This window comes from Rhinopithecus roxellana, chromosome 2 (genome assembly GCF_007565055.1).
Source record: "Rhinopithecus roxellana isolate Shanxi Qingling chromosome 2, ASM756505v1, whole genome shotgun sequence".
Taxonomy (NCBI): domain Eukaryota; kingdom Metazoa; phylum Chordata; class Mammalia; order Primates; family Cercopithecidae; genus Rhinopithecus; species Rhinopithecus roxellana.
Genome location: NC_044550.1, coordinates 89434553 through 89458176, shown reverse-complemented (window position 1 = coordinate 89458176; position 23624 = coordinate 89434553). Strand labels below are relative to the sequence as shown.

General features: G+C 35.4%; 1 protein-coding gene across 1 annotated transcript in view; it reads right to left on the bottom strand.

The window, feature by feature from the left end:
• RAPGEF2 (Rap guanine nucleotide exchange factor 2) overlaps positions 1-23624 on the bottom strand; it is a 269038-nt gene that overhangs the window by 44231 nt on the left and 201183 nt on the right. The window contains 2 exon segments of the mRNA XM_010383053.2: positions 1893-2070; positions 12489-12620. Of these exon segments, the coding sequence (XP_010381355.2) occupies positions 1893-2070; positions 12489-12620 (310 nt within the window).

The window sequence follows — 23624 nt, the reverse complement described above, 5'->3', positions numbered from 1 at the left end:
TTGCCAGGACCTAGAAAACTGCTTGGTACATAGAAGGTGCTCACGCACCCACATTAGCTGAATGAATAAATAATAATTACCATATAATATTCATCTATAAAGAGTTAACAATTCCCATAAATTATTTCAATTAAATTTTGAATGTCTAATCTAAGGTTTTGTGGTTTTTTTTTTTTTTTTGCCTTTAATTTTCTAGAATATGCACATAGCTGAAATGGTGAAAGTTTTTCCTCATACATGTTTGTGTCACTCAAACTCATGCAACAAGCCACTCCACACCATCCTATATCTAATTCCAACATATTCAGTTCATTTAATTGCTCTTCAAATATGTATTGGCCCAAGAGTTGGGGGAGTGGTACAACAGATGAGCGAGGCTCAGGCAAGGGTGGCTATGGACCTGGAACTCTCACAGAAGGATGACTCTCAATGGAAGTTGTTCTCATTTCCAGTGCTCTAAGAAACAAGCCAGAGTCTGGGATGCATACTCAAACCCAAAACAATTACTACACAACCAACTCTTGCTACGAGGGAAAGGTCGATATAAAGCTACTTAAATTTTTTTTTTTTTTTTTTTTTTTTTTGAGACGGAGTCTCGCTCTGTCGCCCAGGCTGGAGTGCAGTGGCCGGATCTCAGCTCACTGCAAGCTCCGCCTTCCGGGTTCATGCCATTCTCCTGCCTCAGCCTCCTGAGTAGCTGGGACTACAGGCGTCCGCCACCTCGCCCAGCTAGTTTTTTTTTTGTTTTTTTTTTTTGTTCGTTTGTTTTTTTTTAGTAGAGACGGGGTTTCACCATGTTGGCCAGGATGATCTCGATCTCCTGACCTCATGATCCGCCCATCTCGGCCTCCCAAAGTGCTGGGATTACAGGCTTGAGCCACCGTGTCTGGCCAGCTACTTAAATTTTTAACCTCTGGGTACACTTGAAGTCACTGCAGCACAATTCACAATAGCAAAGACATGGAATCAACCTAAATTTCCATCATTTATAGACTGGATAAAGAAAATGTGCTACATGTACACCAGGGAATACAACACAGCCACAAAAAGAACAAGACCATGTCTTTTGCAGGGACATGGATGGAATTGGAGGCCATTATCCTTAGCAAACTAACAGAGGAACAGAACCTGTAAGTGGGAGCTAAATGATGAGAACACATGAACACACAGAGGGGAATAACACACACTGGGGCCTTTCGGAAGGTTAGCGGGTGGGAGCAGGAGGAAGTTCAGGAAAAATTACCAGTGGGTACTAGGCTTAAAACCTGGGTGATGAAATAATCTGTACAACAAACCCCCATGACACAGGCTTTCCTATGTAAGAGACCTGCACTTGTACTCCTGAACAGAAAATAAAAATTAAAAAAAAAAAGAACAAAAACAGCAAAAGAAAAAAAGTCTCAACCATCACACAGCCTATATGCCACTAACCTGACATTTTGCTCTCCTTCCACCCACTTGAGTCTTCATATGAAACCAGAGTAGAAGCAAATTCATTATGACAATTTTACCAACTGCCTTTATGTTTACATACAGAAAACATGAGCTTAATAAAATAGGGCTCACGAGGAAATTAATAGAAGTAATATTGCTTGGAAGTCTCATTTTAACTTTTTTCTTTTCGTCATAAACTAAGCTTAAGAAAGGGTTTATGTGGAAAGAGTTGATTAAGAAGTTTCATTCACGTTATTATTTGTAGATTCCTGAAGGTAAGACTGAGTAAACCTGATTTTTTCCAATTTTTGTCCAACAAATACTATTGTTTATACAAAGGAAATTACTAAATTAATGATTTTTAAAAGTGTACTAGTCTTGGGCTCTTATTTCATCACACAATTTTACCACTAAATATTTTTAATTGCTCTTAGATTCATTTTACTGTTCAAGCTTACCAATGTCATCATCTGTCCGGTCAATTGGGTCCTTCTCCAGGCAGTCTCTCACAATGTCCCTACTCATCAGAGGATCTGATGCTCTCTCAATGTCTTCTTCATCGTCATCGTCCTCGGAATCCACTGCTGTTTCTGGCAACCCACTCAGGTCCATATCACCAGCCTCGCTTTCTGTGGCCTTGAGACACACACACACAAATTAAAAACTATTTTAAGTAAATAAATCTTCGGGGCCCAAAGAAATAAGAGCAAGCCTCATTCAAAATAATGCTTTTGTTATATTTATTTTTCCATCCAACAACTATGTATGCACCAGAAACTACATATAACAATTACTTTAACAAAATATGAGTGATTGATTCCACCTCCTATTAAATTTTTGGTTAGGAATAATGACTTTATCTCAGTAATTTTGATTTCTTATCTGAACTGTCATATGGCATGTGAAACACAGTAGAATAAAGAAGAAAAAGATAGTATTTGTTTTCACTCCGTTTTTCAAAGAGAATGGCTTAGGCTAACAGCTTACGGGTGACAATTAATTCTGAGCAATTCCTTTTGCAGAACAGGTGTGAATTTATTAATGCCAAGAAGCCCGGACCATTTCACCCCTATTATAGTCCTTATGGAAAAATGAGCCACAAATCAAAGGTAACTTGATAAATATTCAAATGAAACATTAACAATTAGTTAGATTATCCCAATGACCAATGTTAAACTATAAATTGAGAAAACACTATAGGAGACCATATGCTCAGAGGCAACATGCTCTTTCCTTCCACTCATCAACAAAGGTGATCACATCACCAAATTTCAAGTTATCAAGATACTTGCAAATTTCCTAAGTCACTGGAATCACACATTTCAACATGGTCTCTTGTTGGACTAGCTCAATCCTAGAACAGTTATCCTTTCTAGGTCACTATGTAGCCTTTTGTGACTATCATCTCAGCAATATGTATGTATATATCATATAGATCTTATTTGACATTATATACCTAGACTTCACTTATCAGTTAAGCATAGTAAAAATGAATTCAATTAAATATTAACTACATCAATCTTGAACGTAAGTGTTTTTCCAAATGAAATATTAAAATCTTGAAAACATCTTATTATAGCTAACACTAAATACTTAACAATGTATCAGGTAGTGCTCTAATTGCTATGTATTTATTAAGTCATTTAATCCTTAAAACAACCCTATAAAGTAAGAGCCATTATCAACTTTTATTATTCCAACACTTAGGTGAAGAGAAATAATTTCTCCAAGGTCATGCCAGTGATAAACTGTGGAATCAACACTAGAACCCAGGAATTCTGGCTTCAGAGTCTTAACCGCAATCTAATCTGCCTCTTTTTAACACTCACTGAATACGAATGTGGCTTATATAAGGATCTATCCTTTTCCTATAATTTAATATTTACAGAATAAATCGCGCTATTTTCTCTTTCTCCCTTCCTCCTCTCCCTCCCCCCTCCGCCTTTCTCTCTCTCTTTCTTTCTCTCTCTCTCTCTCTCTTTCTTTCTTTGAGACAGAGTCTTGCTCTGTTGCCCAGGCTGGAGTGCAATGGCATGATCTCAGCTCACTGCAATCTCTGCCTCCAGGGTTCATGAGATTCTCATGCCTCAGCCTCCCGAGTAGCTGGGACTACAGATGTGTACCACCGCACCTGGCTAATTTTTGTACTCTTAGGAGACACGGGATTTCATCATGTTGGCCCAGCCAGTCTTGACCTCCTGGCCTCAAGTGATCAGCCCACCTCAGCCTCCCAAAGTGCTGGGATTACAGGCATGAGCCACCACGCCCAGCCTGTGCTATTTTCTTATCAACAAAGTTTCAGCTTTGTGAAGTCCTGGTTCATATCACAGAATGTAAGATTTAATCCTACATTTTGAAATAATACAAGCATGTGTTAACAATGAGTTTTAATCACATTTTCTGTTCTTTAGGTACAATTTCTTGAACTAAAATGTATATATTATTTTTAAAAAAAAAATAAAGGGAAAATAATTGAAGACAGAAAACCTAATGTTTATGAAAGTTCAAAGGCCTGGTCATTAATAAGCAGAGATACTGCAGGCAGGAGAGCAATAAGCCACAGCAGCCCATACAGACAGAACTTTGACACACTCAGAAACACATCTCGTAATTTAAGCTTAAAATTAACTGAATCATTGCTAGATTCAAGAAGGAAACTGAAGTATAACTTGATGTGATATAGTATGCCAAGGTTCTGGTTAGAGAAAATAGGTCAACATTGTTATCAGCATCTGACCCTGAAGTCTAGAAATACAATTTGCTAATGCTTGCTATGATCACATTTTCACCTCTGTTGCATCTTCACATTGAAGACTATTACTCATCATCTTATATTTTCAAAAATATTATCAGTTCTCTATATAAACATTCTTTAATATTAGCATAGAGTGAAGGACACTACCAAAGACAGAAATTTTAAAATCTTTATTTTCAATAATAATTTATATAACTAAAGGTTTCTTTAATTTTAAAACACCTAATGTATGTGAAAAGATGAAATATATTTTATACCACCCCAAATAACTATCATTTAAATTATTTATATTTAAGTCGTAGGCAGAACATAAAGACTTTCAACTGTCAGCTGGATTTCTCTCTCCCAAACTGAACCTTCCACTTTATTGATGTAAAAGATCACAGTTGCTTGCTATCTCTATGTGCATTCCATGCTTTAAGAAACATACTATTCATAAAATAACATTTACTAAACCAAAAATTTAGAGATTATTTAGAATAAATATCCATTTTACCTTAAAATACTACATATTCCCTAAATCATACTTTTTTTCTTTCTTTTTTTTTTTTTTTAATTATTATTATACTTTAAGTTCTAGGTACATGTGCATAACGTGCAGGTTTGTTACATATGTATACTTGTGCCATGTTGGTGTGCTGCACCCATCAACTCGTCATTTACATCAGGTATAACTCCCAATGCAATCCCTCCCCCCTCCTCCCTCCCCATGATAGGCCCCGGTGTGTGATGTTCCCCTTCCCGAGTCCAGGTGATCTCATTGTTCAGTTCCCACCTATGAGTGAGAACATGCGGTGTTTGGTTTTCTGTTCTTGCGATAGTTTGCTGAGAATGATGGATTAAGAAAATGTGGCACATATACACCATGGAATACTATGCAGCCATAAAAAAGGATGAGTTTGTGTCCTTTGTAGGGACATGGATGCAGCTGGAAACCATCATTCTCAGCAAAATCATACTTTTTAAAAGAATGTGATGAACAATTTTTCAGGGACCTGCTAATTTCACAATACCACCGCCTTGTGGACAAGATGTTTAGAGACTGAGGAACACAAACTGGTCTCCAGGAGAAGTACTAAACTTAAGAAGAGTGCCTAGAATATAGTATTTACTGTGTGAACAAACTCAGTTTCGTGGCTCCAAATCTCACCTCTACTATTCATGATGTGATTTTAGCAAAGTCACTTAACCTCCACAAGCCCATCGTATCATCGATGTAAACTGTAGATACAGCTTGTTACTATTCATAGGACTGCTTTTGGATCAAATATGGGAGAAAGAAAGCCAGTCTCAAGTTAGATCAAAAGTCCCTTCCTCAAGGGGATACAGTCTTCATCTTAGTACTTGTACACCTTCTACCTCTCCCCATACCATCAATGAACCTTGCACACAACTTATATTTGTGGAATTTGACCAAAAAACCCCACAAAATTCTGTTAAATGCTGCACTCTCCTTATATACTTGTAAAACAGTATCTCAGACTAACTGCACCAACACATTCTGGCCAACTGGTTCATACAACAATTATAAAAATAGTGATCCTATACTGAATGACTATCATACATATCTAGCACTGAAGTTGATGTTTTAAAACAATAATCTTCATATCAATTCAGCAAGTTAGTATTATTAACCCTATTTTACAGAGGAGAAAATTTCAAGGAAATTAAATAAGTTGTTCTATGTAAGCAAAACAAAACCCAGTAACTGGCTAGGATTCAAACTGAGGTGTGACCAACCAAGAAATACTAAGTACTCTGCACTTTGTTCAACATTCTCAATAGTCTTATAAAAAACAGTTGAAACATAATACAGTAATAAAATGTTTTCAACTTTGCTAAGTCATAAAAGATACAAAGTTTAAATACATATTTGCATTTAAACATAACACTTATTGTTTTCCAGCTTCCTCCAAATAACAACACTACTAAGACTCATGTGTGTCTTTAAGTCCTTTTTTTCTAAATAAAGACACTAAAACAGATGCTTTGTATTTAAAAGTTTATCTGGATATATTTGTTACAGGAACAAAGAGAAAGGTTTAGCCGAATAACTCCTGTCTTAAATTAATTTATCCTATACATGTACAGACTAACATAGATTTTGTTGTCCATTAATATTTAAATAGTGATATTCTTTTAAAAATAATATTCTCAGATCAATGCTGAAAGCTACACTATTTAAATCAAAAGGGACTAAATCTATTCTGCTATTGTGAACGGTTCTTAAAATCAATTTATTTTACATTTTTTAAAAAAAATCAAGAAAATTAACAAAAAAAATTTCTTATGCCATAAAGCTCTATTGAAGTATTCATTTAACTAAAATAAAAATCAAATACTGTATGCTTTATCAGTAAGCACTTTCAAATCACTTGCCAAAAAAGGTTTGCTTATTAAATGCATATATATGCCTAAAAGAGAAGAACAATTTTTAAAGCTCTTACTGTAAATCGTTAGGCTGCTTCCCCAAAATTACAATCCTACAAGGAGTATATAAAAATGTCTATAAATGTTTATTTTAGGTAAGAAAATCTGTGCTAATTTGATAGGCAGAATAATTTCATATTTAAGTCCTTATATGCTCAATTACTATTATGTTTCAAATACTTAAGGTGTAGACATTTGCATTTTCTTTTCTGTAAGTTGCCTACTACTGTCCTTTGAACATTTCAACAATGTGAGCTATTTTTCTAATTTGCATAAATCAGTTATATTCTGACTTTAAATCTTCATATCAATTGATGTTTTGATTACAAAATGTTTTGATCCTTTACTAAAACACTAAGTGTTGGCTAACTCTTTAGTTTATCAGGAATTTATTTTAATTATGATACAAAATGAGAATACAAAATGATTCCCTAACTCCAAAGACCATTTATTGAATGATCCATCACTTTATTGATTTGTGAAGTTTCCTCTATCACATATTACATCCTTACACGAGTTCAATTTTGCTGGAACTCTCTGTTCTATTCATCTATCTATTTTTGTATAACTATTTCCGGTTTGCCTAAGCCACTTGCTGTGATTCTGATGGCCACACCATTTAACCAGGACCTTATCATGGCTGGAAATGGCGCTGTCTCGTATCACTAACTTAGGCATGAAAGCTTTCAATCACCAACAACCTTCTATTCTTTCAACCTGCCCCCATCTGCTTCTAAGGTAACCTTTTTTCAACTTAAGAAGGATCTTTGCTCAAGACTCTACTACCTTCTGTGTCTAGTGTTCACACCTCCTGTCTTAACTTCCTTTCATATCCAGCTTATACTCCCTAGTCTATTATTTCAATTACATTCATTCAACACATCTTTACTGAATGCCTAAAATTTCCTGGCACATGTACTAGGCTCTAGCAGAAAAAATGGAGACAAGACAGACAAGTTCCCTGCCTTCTTGAAGGTGTCATTCTACTAGGCAGAGAGACAACATAAAAAGTAATAATTGTTTCAATCAGTGTTCTAGGAAGGAAATAAAAAGATTAGGCAGGAAAGGAATCAAAATGGAGGACTTCCTTTACAGAGGGTTATAAAGAAACAACTCTGAGGAGATGATACTTGAAAACAAAGGCTGAAAAGGATCAAGCTAGGAGAAAACATTCCAGGCAGAAGGCATACAAAAGCTATGATCTGCAGTTAGAAAACGCTTGCCTTGTTGCTCCACCTGTCTTTGTATTACAGTCACTTAACAAATTTCAGTCCTGGGTGAAGTGAAATCCTTGCTTGCTTTGTGCTTACTGTGGAGAAAATTACTTAAAAGAGCAGAGAAATCACTTTATATTTGAGGGCACTAACTCAATTCAATCTCCATTTCTCCGGTCAATTTGTTCTCCTACTCTCTGCAACTATTATTTCAAAACTTCTCTCTCCTTAAAACTCTCTACGTGCCAACCCTCTCACTCTCAACAAATGAACTCAACTCTTTCGAGAGAAAACAGAAGTCTAAGACAGGAACTCCCTCAACTCCCAAACTCCCCAGGATGTGTGCCTGTTAAAACAGAGGAGTGTTTCTTCTCTAAAGGTTAGTCATTAACAATGACTAAGAATTCACTCACGAATTCCTCTCTTCCCACCATCTCAGCAACATTATTCTATCCATATCTCCCTGGTGTACAGCATTCAAATTCAATCTGTGTCCATCTCGTGAGTGTTTATTCTCACTTCAATGTGACAGGAGACCTCTGAAATCAGAACTGTATGAAGATTAAATGGGCTGCTGTGGGAGAAAGTTGCTCACCCTTGGAATTGTTCAAGAATAAACTGGATGCTTGATTCACAGGAGAGAAGCAGAGGATTCAAATGTAAATTTGGAAGTTGAACCAGGTGCATGTCAGACTTCTCATTTTAAGTTCTGATTCAAAGATAATAGAAGTGGTCTACTGAAAATCTCTACTAAATGTTAAGTTTTGCACAGCCAATAACTAGATCCTTAGATACATCCATGGATTTTTCCTTATGATGGATACATACTTACAGGGTATATGCCTGTCATCAAATTTGAAACAAACAGCTTTGACAATCAACTATAATGATATGCACAGGGATCCTCTTCTTCATCTACACCCAAAGATAAAGCCAGATAGCAGGCTGCAAGCTCCAACTAAGTTAGAGTAATTAGGAACTCTCACCTACACTCTGGTTTCACAGACATTCAGATGATAACCAGGGGCAGAAGAAGTACCATCTGCATTTCCTCATGTACTTATCCAGCCTATTCAAGGTAAAAGCACATATGACTAGAATTCCCCTCAGAATATGCCTCAATCAATTATACAAACAAGTTACTTTTTTGTTTTTTTGAGACGGAGTCTCGCTCTGCCCCGCAGGCTGGAGTGCAGTGGGGAGATCTCGGCTCACTGCTGTGACAACTTCTGAGGCTCAAGAGATTCTCATGCCTCAGCCTCCTGAGTAGCTGGGACTACAGGCATGCATCACTACATCTGGCTAATTTTTGTATTTTCATAGAGATGGGGTTTCACCATGTTGGCCAGGCTGTTCTTAGATTCCTGGCCTCAAGTGATCTGCCTGTCTTGGCCTCCCAAAGTGCTGGGATTACAGGCATCAGCCACTGCACCTGGCCAAACAAGTTACTTCATTCTCTTAACAGATTTACCTTTTAGGAGTTTCATCCAAGTTTGTATTTATCTGATGAGAAGAGTGATAACTGTTGTAACCTCAAGCTGTATTCTCACTACAGATTTTCAATATGTATAATAATAATCTCAAAGTTTAGAGGACAAAGGCTCTGCCATAATATTTCAATTAATATAAGCTAAAGTACAGCTTTTATGTATACTGTTGACTGTTTTACACAAGGGAACTCTTCGATAAATGTTTAGAAAAATCAACTTTCAGAATAAATGGTGTGTTTGCGTGTATGTGATGTGGAAGTAAACGGAGGGAAGTATATAACTAGTATACTGTCTCTTCAAAATAACATTATTTTCCAAGATCTACTAAATTCAGGACCTAAACGAATATGTCTTGTATTGAAGGTATTCTTAATTGTTCACTAACTTTCAATAATTAAAAAAATAAAAACATCACTGACTAAATACAACAATAATCTTTCATAACTATACTGTCTCTAAAGAAAGTTACTTTTACGGTTATTTCATGCCACAGTTCCTAATAAGCCAAGAGTTATTCTTTGTAAAGTAAGAATAATGTTATTTTGCTTGAAACCATATACAATCCAATAGTAGTAGAATGTATTTGAAGGCCCAAATAAGGATTTTTTGTGTATATTTCAGTCTCTTTTCCTAAATTTGCATATTCAAAGCTACTAGAATGTTTCTTAAGAATTAAAATTATCTTGTTTTAAAAACATTTTTGGAATCCCATAGCTCTGGCTTATTTTCTATCCATCAGTATCATAAAAATTTATTTTAAGCAGATACTAAATCTAAAGGTAATTTTTTAAAAACACAAGGAAGATAATTCAATGATCCACTCTGAATAGGCCCTTCCTTTTGTCACACTCAGTATGAGCTTTAATAAGAAAAACTTGTAATATTAGATAAACCTACAGCCAACATCTCACTCAACAGGGAAAAGCTGAAAGCATTCCCTATAAGAACTGTAACAAGGATGCCCACTTTCCCACTCCTATTCAAAATAGTATTCTAAGTCCTAGCCAGAGCAATTAGGCGAGAGAAAGAAATAAAAGGCATCCAAAATGGAAAGTGGAAGTGAAATTATCCCTGTTCACTGATGGAGTGATCTCATTATATATAGAAACCCCTCAAGACTCCTCAAAAAATTTTTAGATTTGATAAAAGAATTCAGGGAAGTTTCAGAATGCAAAATTAATGTGCACAAATCAGTAGCATTTCTATACACCAATAGCAACCTAGCTGAGAACAAAATCAAGAAAGCAATCTCATTTACAATAGCTACAAAAAAAAAATACCTAGAATATATTCAACCAAGGAGGTGAAAGCTCTACAAGGAAAACTACAAAATACTGATGAAAGAAATTGTAGATGACATAATGAGAAAACATCCCATGCTCATGGATTGAAAGAGTTAATATCATTAAAATGACCTTACTGCCTAAAGCAATATACAGATTGAATATAATTCCTATCAAAATCCCAGCATCATTTTTCACAGAATTAGAAAAAAAAAAAATCCTAAAGTACATATGTAACCACAAAAGAGCCTGAATAGTGAAAGCAATCTTGGGCAAAAAGAACAAATTACACTACAAGGTTATAATAACCAAAACAGCATGATACTGGTATAAAAGTAGGTACATAGATAAATGGAACAAAATAAAGAATCCAGAAATAAAGTCACATATTTACAGCCAACTGATCTTTGACAAAGCCAAGAACATACACTGGGGAAAAGTTACCCTTTTTGATAAATGGTGCTGGGAAAATTGGATTGCCATATACAGCATAATGAAACTGGACCCCTATCTTTCAGCATATAAAAAAATCGACTCAAAACGGATTGAAGACTTAAGACCCAAAGCTATAAAAATAATAGAAGACAATCTAGGGAAAATTCTTTTGGACACTGGTCTAGGCAAATAATTCATGACTAAGACCTCAAAAGCACAGGCAATGAAAACAGACAAATGGGACTTAATTAAACTAAAAAGCTTCTGCACAGTAGAAGAAATAATCAACAGAGTGAACAGATAATCTGTAGAATGGGAGAAATATTTGCTAACTATGCATCCTACTGGAGACTTATATTCAGAACCTCAAACAACTGAATAACAACAACAACAAAATAATCCCATTAAAAAGCGGGGAAAGGACATGAACAGACATTTTCAAAGGAAGACATACAGATAGCCAACAGACATATGAAAAAATGCTTAATACCAGTAATCATCAGAGAAACGCCAATTAAAACCACAATGAGATACTATCTTTCACCAGTCAGAACGGCTGTCATGAAAAAGACAAAAATAGTAACAGATGGCGAGGATGTGGAGATAAGAGAACAATAACATGCAGCTGGTGGGAATGTAAACTAGTACAACCTCTGATGAAAAACAGTATGGAGATTTCTCCAAGAACTAAAAACAGAACTACTATTCAATCTACCAATCTCATGACTGAGTATCTACCCAAAGGAAAATAAATCATTATATCAAAAAGGTACCTGTACCTGTATGTTTCTTGCAGCACTAGTAACAATAGCAAAGATACAGAATCAACCAAAGTGTTCATCAATGGATGACTGAATAAAGTACAGTACATATACACAATGAAATACTATTCAGCCATAAAAAATGAAATCATGTCTTTTGCAGCAATATGGATGGAAGTGGAGGCCACTATCTTAATTGAAATAAGTCAGACACAGACAGACAAATACCACATTTTCAGTCACAAGTGGGAGCTAAATAATGTTTACACATGGATGCAGAGTGTGGAATAAGCAGTGGAGACTCAGAGCATGAGAGAGTAGGGGGTGGATAATGAGAAATTACTTAATGGGCACCATGTAAGTTATTGGGGTGATGTATAACCTAAAAGTCCTGACTTCACCACTATGTAATCTATCCAAGCAAAAAGTTTACACTTTTACCCCATACATTTTATACAAATAAAAAAATAAACACTTTGATAACTCGTAATAGCAGAGGCAGTACAATTAGACAGTTCTACACCCTAAAAATAACATATATTAAATAAACATTAATATTTTTTGTACATACATGCACACGTAATATACACACATGTATTTACTTTATAGATTCTATCAGCTGAGAACCTTAAAATTTCTTGGAATAAATGAAAATGAAGCAAATGACAAGGAAAACACTCTCTTACCTGGTAGATATCAGAAAGACTGCTGCTTCCAGAATCACTAGTGATACTACATCCTGAATGGCTAGAAGAAACGTGGGTCACCTGTGGGTGGAGACTGTCAGTAAGATGCAGTTTTGTGAAATCTGCAGGAAGCTATGGAAGGAGCAGGAAAAACTAGGATTACAATCTGAATCAAGAATTCCAAGAAGACATTTTAAAATTAAAATATCATATTTTATTCTATACCATTGAACTAAAAATGGTATTCATTTTCCACATTCACAAATTACTAAATATTGTCTTATTTACCAAAAATCACATAATAATTTTTAAACTGTATGAGCACACAGTAAGCCTTAAATAACACTAAATTCAATGCTTTAAATAGGTGGGTCTGGTGATTAAGATAAACTTGGGTGTTTAATTTAGTTAGCTAAAATTTTCCAATAACACATCAATGAGCAAATTAGGCTACTACTATTTATTAGCCATCACAAATGTAACTTTGTGGCAAAAAGCAGTTTAAACAAGAAAACACATTTAAGCTTCTTTTATACCCAAATGATGTTTAAAGGTTAAGAAAAAAGAGAGCATCTTAGAATTGATGAAGTACACTGCCATATAAGCAACTGTACTAGGCTCTACAAAGAGAGAAGAATGCCATCAAAGATCTTAGAATTGAAAAAGTTATTGACAACACTTACCTATCTATACTCATATACATAAATATCAACTTTCTACATGTTCATGTTTAAATAAAATGTCTCTATTAAAATAAACACATTCACTAAGCATCTCTTATGTGTTCTGCATCCCTTATATACCAGAGAAAATGCATTTTAAAAAACCCACTCATACAATAGCTTATTTGACAAATATTTACTGAGCCCCTTTTCTCTTATTATGCCCTAGTCATGTGAGAATCTAAGAAAACAGATGTAAGGTTCTGAAGAATCTTACAGTCTTACCAGTTATTACTAATTCTTTTGAATAAAAAAAGACATTATATTTATCTATAATATCACACATTATACTACTGAGCTATTAAACAGCATTGCAAAATACGTGTTAACTAGCATCATGAAATACTGATAACACTCCCTTTTTCCTGCATGTTGATCCTGTTTAGTTGGTGAATAGTTATAAATATAAGGACTAACTGTTAAAACTTAAATAAATGTTAACCTTAGTAATACTCCCATCTACCTTTTGAGGCTCATTCCCTCTCCCCCTCCAAAATGTTAGGGCATAGTTTAGAGTAGGCCTCACAAGGGAGACAGTTCGGATTTACGACAATGCTCAATGGATTTTGATACTTCAGAGCTCCAAGTAGGCAAAATGTATTTATATCCCATAATAATTCAGACCTACTCTCTGAATAGATTACATTCCCTCTACCTTAAGTGAATTATATTTAACAATATTTACATACAATCTGTTTAGAAATAATAACTTTATGGGATACGAGGCATACAAAGGAAAGATTTAAACATAAACTTCATAGGGGCATATAATTAGATGCCAAATAAATGGAGAAAAATCTATTTGTTGAGGGAGCTTGGAGAAGTGAAATAATCGCAAACCTATCTTACTAACAGTGTTTATAAAGAAGCTGGTAATTGAAGATGTTGTAAAATATATAATAATTAGGAGAATAACAACTTATCTGTAAGGGATAGGCAAATACTTCTAAATTCAGAATTTATATGTTTCATTCATAATGTAGAATAATGAAATATTTGCAGGACTTCTTCAGGAACAATTCCAAGATACAAGTTTACAGATATATATTAATGACTCTAATTTTACATGTAGCTAAATGATGGTGATCAGATATTAAAATAAATAATAGGCAGGATAGATACCCTTCACTGTCTTAGCTACGCTTCCATTTAATTCAGTCACTTACTGCAGAAGGCAACTGGGGAAACATTACTCTTATGGCTTAGAGATGTTAAAAGGCATCAATCAATACATGTAATTAGAGAACAATAAACTGATTTCTATTGATTATCTTTTGCAGACATGACTCAGGTTGACGTGCCACATAGTGTATTTTTTTTTTTAAATTAATGTGTCAAATGAAGATAAAACAATCTAATGAATTTTTACACTTTATTTATTCAGGTCTCACAGAACTCTCTTCTCTTCAGAATCCATCATCTGGTCATCTTCCCTGACTAAGAATTCACTGTATGGAGAGCACTAGGAGCTGTAAGAGCCCCAAACCTAACAGAAGAGACATTTATCCAGCTTTTAGATACCACAATCTATTCATCTGTGCCTACTTACAGTCACAAATATCAGAATTACATGGAAATGTTAGGCCCAGAACCATAAGACTGTCAAAAGAGAAATATTTTTGCTTTTAAAAATTCAATTATATTTAATAAATACTTATTGAATATCTGCTGTGTCATACACTCTGCTAGGGGCAGAGAATATCAAGATAAGTAAGACATTCCTAACTCCAAACCTCTACTACCTCCAAATTCACTGTGTGACAGGTGTTACAAACAACAGGAAATAAATGTTTTTTATTTTTATTTTTATTTTAAAGACACGGACTTCCTCAACTGTCCAGGCTGGAATGCAGAGACACAATCATAGCTCACTGTAGCCTTAAACTCCTGGGCTGAAGTGATCCTTCCACCTCAGCCTCCTGAGTAGTTGGAACCACAGGCACATGCCACCATGCCCAGCTAATTTTAAAATTTTTTGCAGGTAATAAAGGGGTCTCCCTATGTTGCCCAGGTAGGTCTCAAACTTCTGGCCTTAAGCAATCCTCCCTCCTCAGAGGGCTGGGATTACAGGTGTGAGCCACTGCAAACATTGTTTTTATCTCTTTCTCCCCACTATCTGTGTTCTTTGCAGAATAGCATGAAATAATGATATATTAAACTAAATGCATATATAAATTAGCATTAATTAAATACCTTTTAATATGAGATATGTAAGAATAGATGCCATGTTCAAAAAAACCTTAAAATCTTTTCCCACCAATTAGGATAACAATACTATTATTAATTTTTTTTTTTTTTTTTTTTTGAGACAGAATCTTGCTCTGTCACCCCGGGTGGGGTGTGGTGGCACAATCTCAGCTCACTGCAACTTCCACCTCCTGGATTTAAGCGATTCTCCTGCCTCAGCCTCCCAAAGAGCTGGGATTACAGGTGGCCACCACCCCGGCTATTTATTTATTTATTTATTTTATTTTTTTAAGCAGAGACAGGCTTTTCACTATGTTGGCCAAACTGGTCTCAAACTGCTGGCCTCAAGTGATCCACCTGCCTCGACCTCCTAAAGTGCTGGGATTACAGGCATGAGTCACCACATCTGGCATTATTATTAAATTTTATTGACAATACACATCAGTCAAGTTATGGAATGAGAGATGTTACAAAAGGTGTTCCCATAAGGAAAGAAACTGAAATGCCCTGATTTGGCTCTGCCATGACACTCTAATGGAATAGAGGCCTGAGCCCATGCCTAGGAAAAATGGAGTTTCTAGGAGGGAAATAAACCATGTAGGGGTTAAGAGTCAGGAGGCAGACACAAGGGCAGATGCCCACATTTAAACCCAAGGGCATCAGGGCAACAGAGATCTGAGAAATATATACAAGAAAGGCACAACATGACAGCAAGCATCACTTATTCTAAACTTTTTCTAAGCTTGACCCAGTGCCAATTTAAATTACTATGTATCAGTATGCTATTTAATTAAATTACAGATTAAATTGAGGTTGTGAATTATCTTGCAACTGCAGTCACCATTTATAACAGAAATTCTGTTCAAAAAATAGAAAAATTTTATAAAGCTAGAAATATACAGTAATTACCTGAATAAAATCAATAATTAAATTAATTAAATGAGAAAGTAACACATTTTATGTATTTTTAATACCAATGTATTTTCCAACAATTCATTAAGAACACAATTCCAAGGAATCTTTTCACCTATATTTTTCATTTTTATCACTTAAATATTTATTTTAATATTTGATTATATAAATATATTACTGCTTAATTTTTTGTTCCTGGAACAAGCAACCTATAGTCCTAAAAAACACCACCTATCAATCACAATTTTAATAAACTACTGTTAGGAAAATGGTTGAATCACAGTTTAAACACAAACACTGCTAAATACATAAAAAACAAGGGTAATATTTAAATCAGGTTCTTAAATCAGACTTAGATTATATTAATTATATATTTAAATCAGATATTAATTTTACTTTATATAAGTATTACTTTATACTTTTAACACTTTATGTAAGTATTATAATAAAGGATACTACATTTTCATCCAGCATTCATCCATCATTTATTGAAAGCCTGTATTGTGAGGACTGAATAAATAAATGGGTATGAAGGACTTAGAGAAGTGCCTGGCACACAGGAAGTAATACTTTATATAAGCATAAATCTAAAATTAATCACAGTTTCATAAAACCTTGGTATCATTTGTTTAATAATTTTTTTTTGTTTTATTATGTAGGACAAACAGATGCTACCATAATTAGCTTTGAAAAAGTAAATTCTACACATTATTTAAGTCTCTATAATATATAAATAGGAATTTGATAATCACTGATTAATCTAATTGTTGGCATTTATAAAATTACTAGCTAATAAATGAACTCTATCTTGAACATAAAGATAATGAGTATGGATGCCTCAAAGTCTCTGATACCAATAAGTAAATACTCATAAGTAAATAAGTAATAAGTAAAAAAAAAAAAAAAGTTAAATTGGTAAAATACCTAAAGTTGGTGACAGTGCAGTACAAACAAGGGTGGCTGCCCTTCTTCTTCCTCTCCATCCTGAATTAATTACTGATATAATTATTGATATAGCCCAGCATCTGTGGTACTAGATCCCCAAGTTTTGGGGATGAATTTTGTGGAATTTTATTATCAACAGAGGCTTATTCTCCTTTTTTAAAAATATATGTGAAAGAGAGTTTCATGCTCCAAGATACCTATCATCATCATCTTAGGACTGCTGAGAAATCCAACAGTTAAAAACAAAAAAATACTGTCTATTGACTGAAATATATTTAATTGATAATTTTCCAAACTAATCTTGGAACCACTTTAAGTAACAGTTACAACAGAATGCACAACGTTTGGGTGATGATCACTGGAATCTAGTCAATCTTCCCGGGCATCTTACCTTGAATAAAACTACTTAAAGTAAATTAAACATCACACTTAGTGACTAAAGTATATTTATATTAAGATGCATCACTCAGAATTTACCCAAATGAACACTGCTCTCCCCATATCATTGTTAGAGTTTTGAGTCTTTATGTTCATGTTTTTAATCTCTACAAGGTGGAGTCAGTATATTCCTAGACATATTTTCTATTTTTCTCTGAGGTATTCGTAAAAAATAAAGCATAGTATATTTTCGTTCAGCATTCATCCATCATTTATTGAAAGCCTGTGTTGTGAGGACTGAATAAATAAATGGGTGTGAAGGACTTAGAGAAGTGCCTGACCCACAGAAATGAGTAAAGAAGTGTTAAGTATAGATCGTCACAGACCAGATTCTGCAAGGCGCAGGTCCCTTCCAACTTCATGATTCCTGTAGCTGGAATCTAAGCCCAGATGACAATGGATTATTGAGCTATTCCCAGAAAGGGCTTTCACGGCCAAAGTCACCCAGCTATAGACACTATCTTTCACTCCCTCTGGAGCTCAAGTTGTTTTAAAAGCCATTCATATAGTTTCTCTTTCTCTAGGCATGCACACACATACACACCCACATTGGTTTTTTTTTTTTTTTTTTCCCTTTCTGCTACTAATCTTTTCAGGTACTACTAGTTCTGACACTCTTTGACTTGTTTCTACATGTAGCTTGATGAGGCAGGAAATTTTTTAGTAGCTAATTTTAAAGACCAGTTTATAATCTGATCAACTTTTATTTCTTTAAATCCTATCTCTTTAAGAACACCAGAAAAAGTAAACATTTAGACTTTTAAATATTATTTACCATAGTAATTTTGACTCCTCTCATAATCCCTTTATATACACCCTAGATACAACACCCATCCTCAAAGGCTTCATCTATCAGTATTCCACAAAGCAAAGAGAAAGATTTTTGTAAAATATACAATTTATTTTGCTAATAAATGTATATAATGTCAGGAAACAAAAGTTTTCTAAATCTGTCATGAGTTAATAACTTAATAAACTGATAAGGCCTAATGTTTTTCTGATTAAACTACAGGTAGAGTTTTTAAGGTGTTGATATAACTATGCTTTATAAGAATAGTTCTGCAAAAATGTATTTGCTTTTATCTATTGGAGAAAACTGCCAAAATTAACAATTTGTAAGAACTTAACATTCTTCCAGCTTCCTACCAGGCTCAGAAGACAGAAGCCTCATGTTAGCCATATACGGATTTATCTTCTGTTCAATTACCTCCTAAGTCAAGCGAACCTGGGCACGTAACTTCTGTGTACCTCAGTTTCTTCTATGAAATGACTGTAACATAAGAGAGTGATCAAATGAAATAATCACTATCATCCAAATAATCTACCTTACATACGCCTCTCTATTCCTTCTCATTTCTTCTGTCATTTTTCCATTCAACATCCTTCACCACCTTAGGCCAGATAATTTTTCAAATTCCGTGGGAACAAAGACTTGTCAACCAAAGAAATGACTTGTTTTGACAGGGTCATACCTAAAACTACCATTATGGTAGTTCACTTACTACGTATTTCCCCAAAAGTCTACGTATTACCTTTTAAATAAATCATGTATTTATATGGAGAGGAACTCACTGCTTAGAATACCATAATAAATTTTGCAAACTACATAACCTCATTGTCATGATATGCTTATAGCTCAATTACTCTCTTTTATAAATATTCAAATTTCTGTAGTTTAGAATTCTCTCAAAGTGGTAACAACTTGGGTAGCTTTGTGCTTTTATATGTATTGCCTTATATTTGACTGCAAAAGCCTCGAAAATAGTATGTATTTGGCACAGACATACGCTACAAACTAAGTATGGTGAAACCATAAAACTTTGCTCCTGCCATACGGAGCACACCGCCTCTCAGAGGACAGTCTGAACAGAAACACCACTGTGTTGTGTGTTTTTTGGGGGGTGGGGGAGGGGATGTATTTCAAAAGTTCCTTGCTACTTTCCTATATTATGATAATGTTTTAGAGAGAGTTGTAACAGAGAGGGCTTGATAAGATGTGGCTTATACAATGAATATTTCACATGGCTTGCTGTCCAAATATATATCTTTATGTGGTGGAATTAGCTACTGAAATATGGTACCCTAGCCCTCTCCCAAGGCAGAAAGGAATTAATTCTTACATGTATGAAATGGGGACACTTTAAACACACTTGGCACCCTGATGAGGAAAATAAATAATCAGAATTAGTGAACTGGTTGAAAAGAGACTGTCTGTCACAAGGTGACTAATGTTTCAAAGCAAATAGTTTTAGAAGGGTTTTTCCATTGAATGTTGAAAGAAAGCACTGAGTAGAAAGGAAACCTGTATGAACTTCACTTCAAAATGGGAGAGAGGAATACTTCAGGGTGATGAGAAACTGCATGATCTAAGTATCATGTATTTCAAAATGTGAGGCTTTGCCCCATTTTCCCAAAGATAACAAAATTAGATCACCTGTACACCAGTTACTATGTGCCAGGCCCTACTCTAAGTACTTGCATATATTAGCTCACCTAATTTTTAACAACACTCTTACAAAGTAGGTATTAGTAGGACTATTTTATGTAGGAGGAAACCTCAGATGCAGAAAAGTGATTTGCATCAAGATCACACAGCAAAAAGGTGATGGAAACAGATGGCAGCCCCAGACGAATGGCTAGGGAGCACACACTTAAGCGTTAAACTTAAATATATTTATTAATTTACTAACTAACCTGAAAATTCTCATGGATATCGATGAAACAATTAAATGGCTATTTATATCAACTTACCAGTGTAATACAAATTTCAAAATCACATGGAAAATAAAATATTAATTGTAAATAATTTCTTGCTCTCACGAAACTTTACTTTTTTTTTTTTTTTTTTTTTGAGACGGAGTCTCGCTCTGTCGCCCGGGCTGGAGTGCAGTGGCCGGATCTCAGCTCACTGCAAGCTCCGCCTCCCGGGTTTACGCCATTCTCCTGCCTCAGCCTCCCTGAGTAGCTGGGACTACAGGCGCCCGCCACCTCGCCCGGCTAGTTTTTTTTTTGTATTTTTTAGTAGAGACGGGGTTTCACCATGTTAGCCAGGATGGTCTCGATCTTCTGACCTCGTGATCCGCCCGTCTCGGCCTCCCAAAGCGCTGGGATTACAGGCTTGAGCCACCGCGCCCGGCCAACTCACGAAACTTTACATCTGCATCTCCAACATCAAGGACTTTGACATTTGCAAAGCTGACTCACTGTTTGAGTCATCCAGTTGAGTTTACATTCCTTCTAATTTGTTTAAGGTAGTGACGTGTCTATACATGACATAGTGCTGTACAACATTCGTGAAGCTGATTTTTCATTTTTCTTGCAAGTTCTTTACAACGACAATCATTTACTTTTTGCTTCATAAGTTGATATTTACAATGTTCATGGTAATATCCAGTAATTGCAATTTTGAGATCATATTTTCAGGTCTCATTATTAAATCTATGTAAAACTTCTTTAAGTCCCTTATACCATTGCCATCATGTGACTCTTACAAACATTCCAAGCTAAGATCGCTTGGGGTCATTTCTGATTTATTTTCCTTATGGAAAAAATATATTCTTGTTTAAAAACAATAAACTAAATTGAGAGAGAACTTCATTATACAGAAGATTAAGGTGACTTATTTTCTGATAGTTGATTTTGGTGGAAGCAAAACCTTGTCTTATATATAATTTCCCCAACATTTGAAGGTCAGAAAAAATACTATGTGTGTGCACACGCTCTCTTGCGCGCGTTCTCTCTCTCTCTCTCACTTATGCTAGCTAGTCAACGAATTCTATCACTTTAGGAAAGATATCTGAGATATCTGGCATCAAGAATAATAGCAGAATTATTATTAGAACCATTGAAAGTGTCATTGAAAAGATAATTGTCTTTTTTCAAAATGGAAATATTTATTTGAGACCTCAAACAGTACAATCCAACCGTTTATACAGGTTTCCATAGAAGCACGAAGGTAGTTGATTAATGTATATATGGCCAAATGAAATGTCCTGTTGTCTGTTAATAAACAATTTTATGATGGATTTCAAGTGACAGCCACACTATTCTCACTTCAAATACACATACCCACACACACAAATGCACATACACAGGCATGCACTCTGCATATAATTCCCTTTCCTTTTCAATTCATTTTCAACCATCAACAACCACTCATTTGAAAAGCATGAATCCCTCTGGGAGATTCCAAAAAATTCTCTAGGTTACCAGTCCAAGAACTTTCAATGAAAAACACGGCAACTGTTGGCACTGAGTTGGGTGATTTAAAAGTCATGTTCTGGGTAGTATTTCACCTATTTTAAATTCCAAACTCCCTTGTATATTTTCTCTTAATGTTAATAATAATTACTGTGATTGCTTTGGGGTGAGGGGGCATGTACTGTGTAACGGGCAATGCACAGAATGTTGCATACATTGTCTCTTGGTTCTAATACCTATGAAGAGCCCAGATGTTGCACTTCATTGCCGAAGAAATGAAAGCTCAGGCTGGATGCGATGGCTCACGCCTGTAATCCCAGCACTTTGGGACGGCGAGGCAGCTGGATCACCTGAGGTCAGGCGTTTCAGACCAGTCTGATGAACATGGTGAAACCCCGTCTCTACTAAAAATACAAAAATTAGCCAGGCATGGTGGCATACACCTCCCAGCTACTTGGGAGGCTGAGGCATGAGAACAGCTTGAACCCAGGAGGCAGAGTTTGTAGTGGGCCAAGACCATACCAATGCACTCCAGCCTGGGTGACACAGTGAGACGAAAGGATGGAAGGATGGAAGGATGGACGGACGGACGGATGGAAGGAAGGAGATAAGAAACGGAAGTTCACAGAGCTTAAGTGGCTCGTCCAAAACCCTCAGTAACAGACTCCAAAATCTATGTTTAAGAACTATAAGCATATCATGCAATCATACCACCTAGACTGTAACACTAATTAATATAGAAATATTGGTAATATTCTACAATTACTAAAACTTGAGTTCTCGGTCTCCTGTTTTCCGGAACCTAGTGGGACTGGTGCTATGGAAGCAGCAATCCCTGGAGAGGGTGGCAGCTGCTGGTACTATCAGAAGATGGTTTCTACAACCAATTAGACTACAACTTTGATGAGCTCCAAAGAGACTGCACTTAGTTATCCCAGCTGAAGAAATGCTCAGTGGGGTATGGAGTTTGGGAAATGAGTGTTTAAAATCAAAGAAAAAAGATTCCTATGGGATCCATGGAGGATTCTAAGCTGCCTTATTTGTGAAAAAAAAGGTTGGGTTTGGGAAGGAGGCCTTACACAGAATTAAAAACATTAATCCATAATTAATTTTTAACTCTTCAAAAGTTATAAAGCTATCTTACACCTAAATGCAAATGAACTTAGATCTACACACAGTAGCATGGCTGAGACTGGCTAGCTATTCACCAGTGCCCTCTTGCTGGGTACATCGCTAGATTACATTTCCCAGCCTCCCTTCCGGTTACGTAAGTGCCAATATAAATGAGTTCAAACCACTAGAGTATGAACAATTAGAAGTGATTATGCCACTTCTGTATCTTACTCATAACAACCTTCCACATGAGACTCTCCATGATCTTACCCTTTCCATTAAAGAGAGTCTCCATTGGAAGAAAACGCAAGCTTTGCATTGAAGGTTAAAGACAACTGAGCCAAAAAATGGAGAAGGCCTGCACCCCTGAACTACTATCTAGAAGGAATTTGTCCATTGATCAAGAACAACATCAGATTTATGAAAAAGAGACTTTAAAACAAATCTATTGTGTTTGAACCATTATATTTTGTTTTGTTTGGTACAATAGCTAGCATCACCCTAAACAAATACTAGGATCATTTTTGCGACCTATGACTGAAAAATCTTCCACAGTGAAATTCTAAATTCCTTATGAAGAAGTAGTCAGGACTCTGATAACATGTGACTTATTTCATGG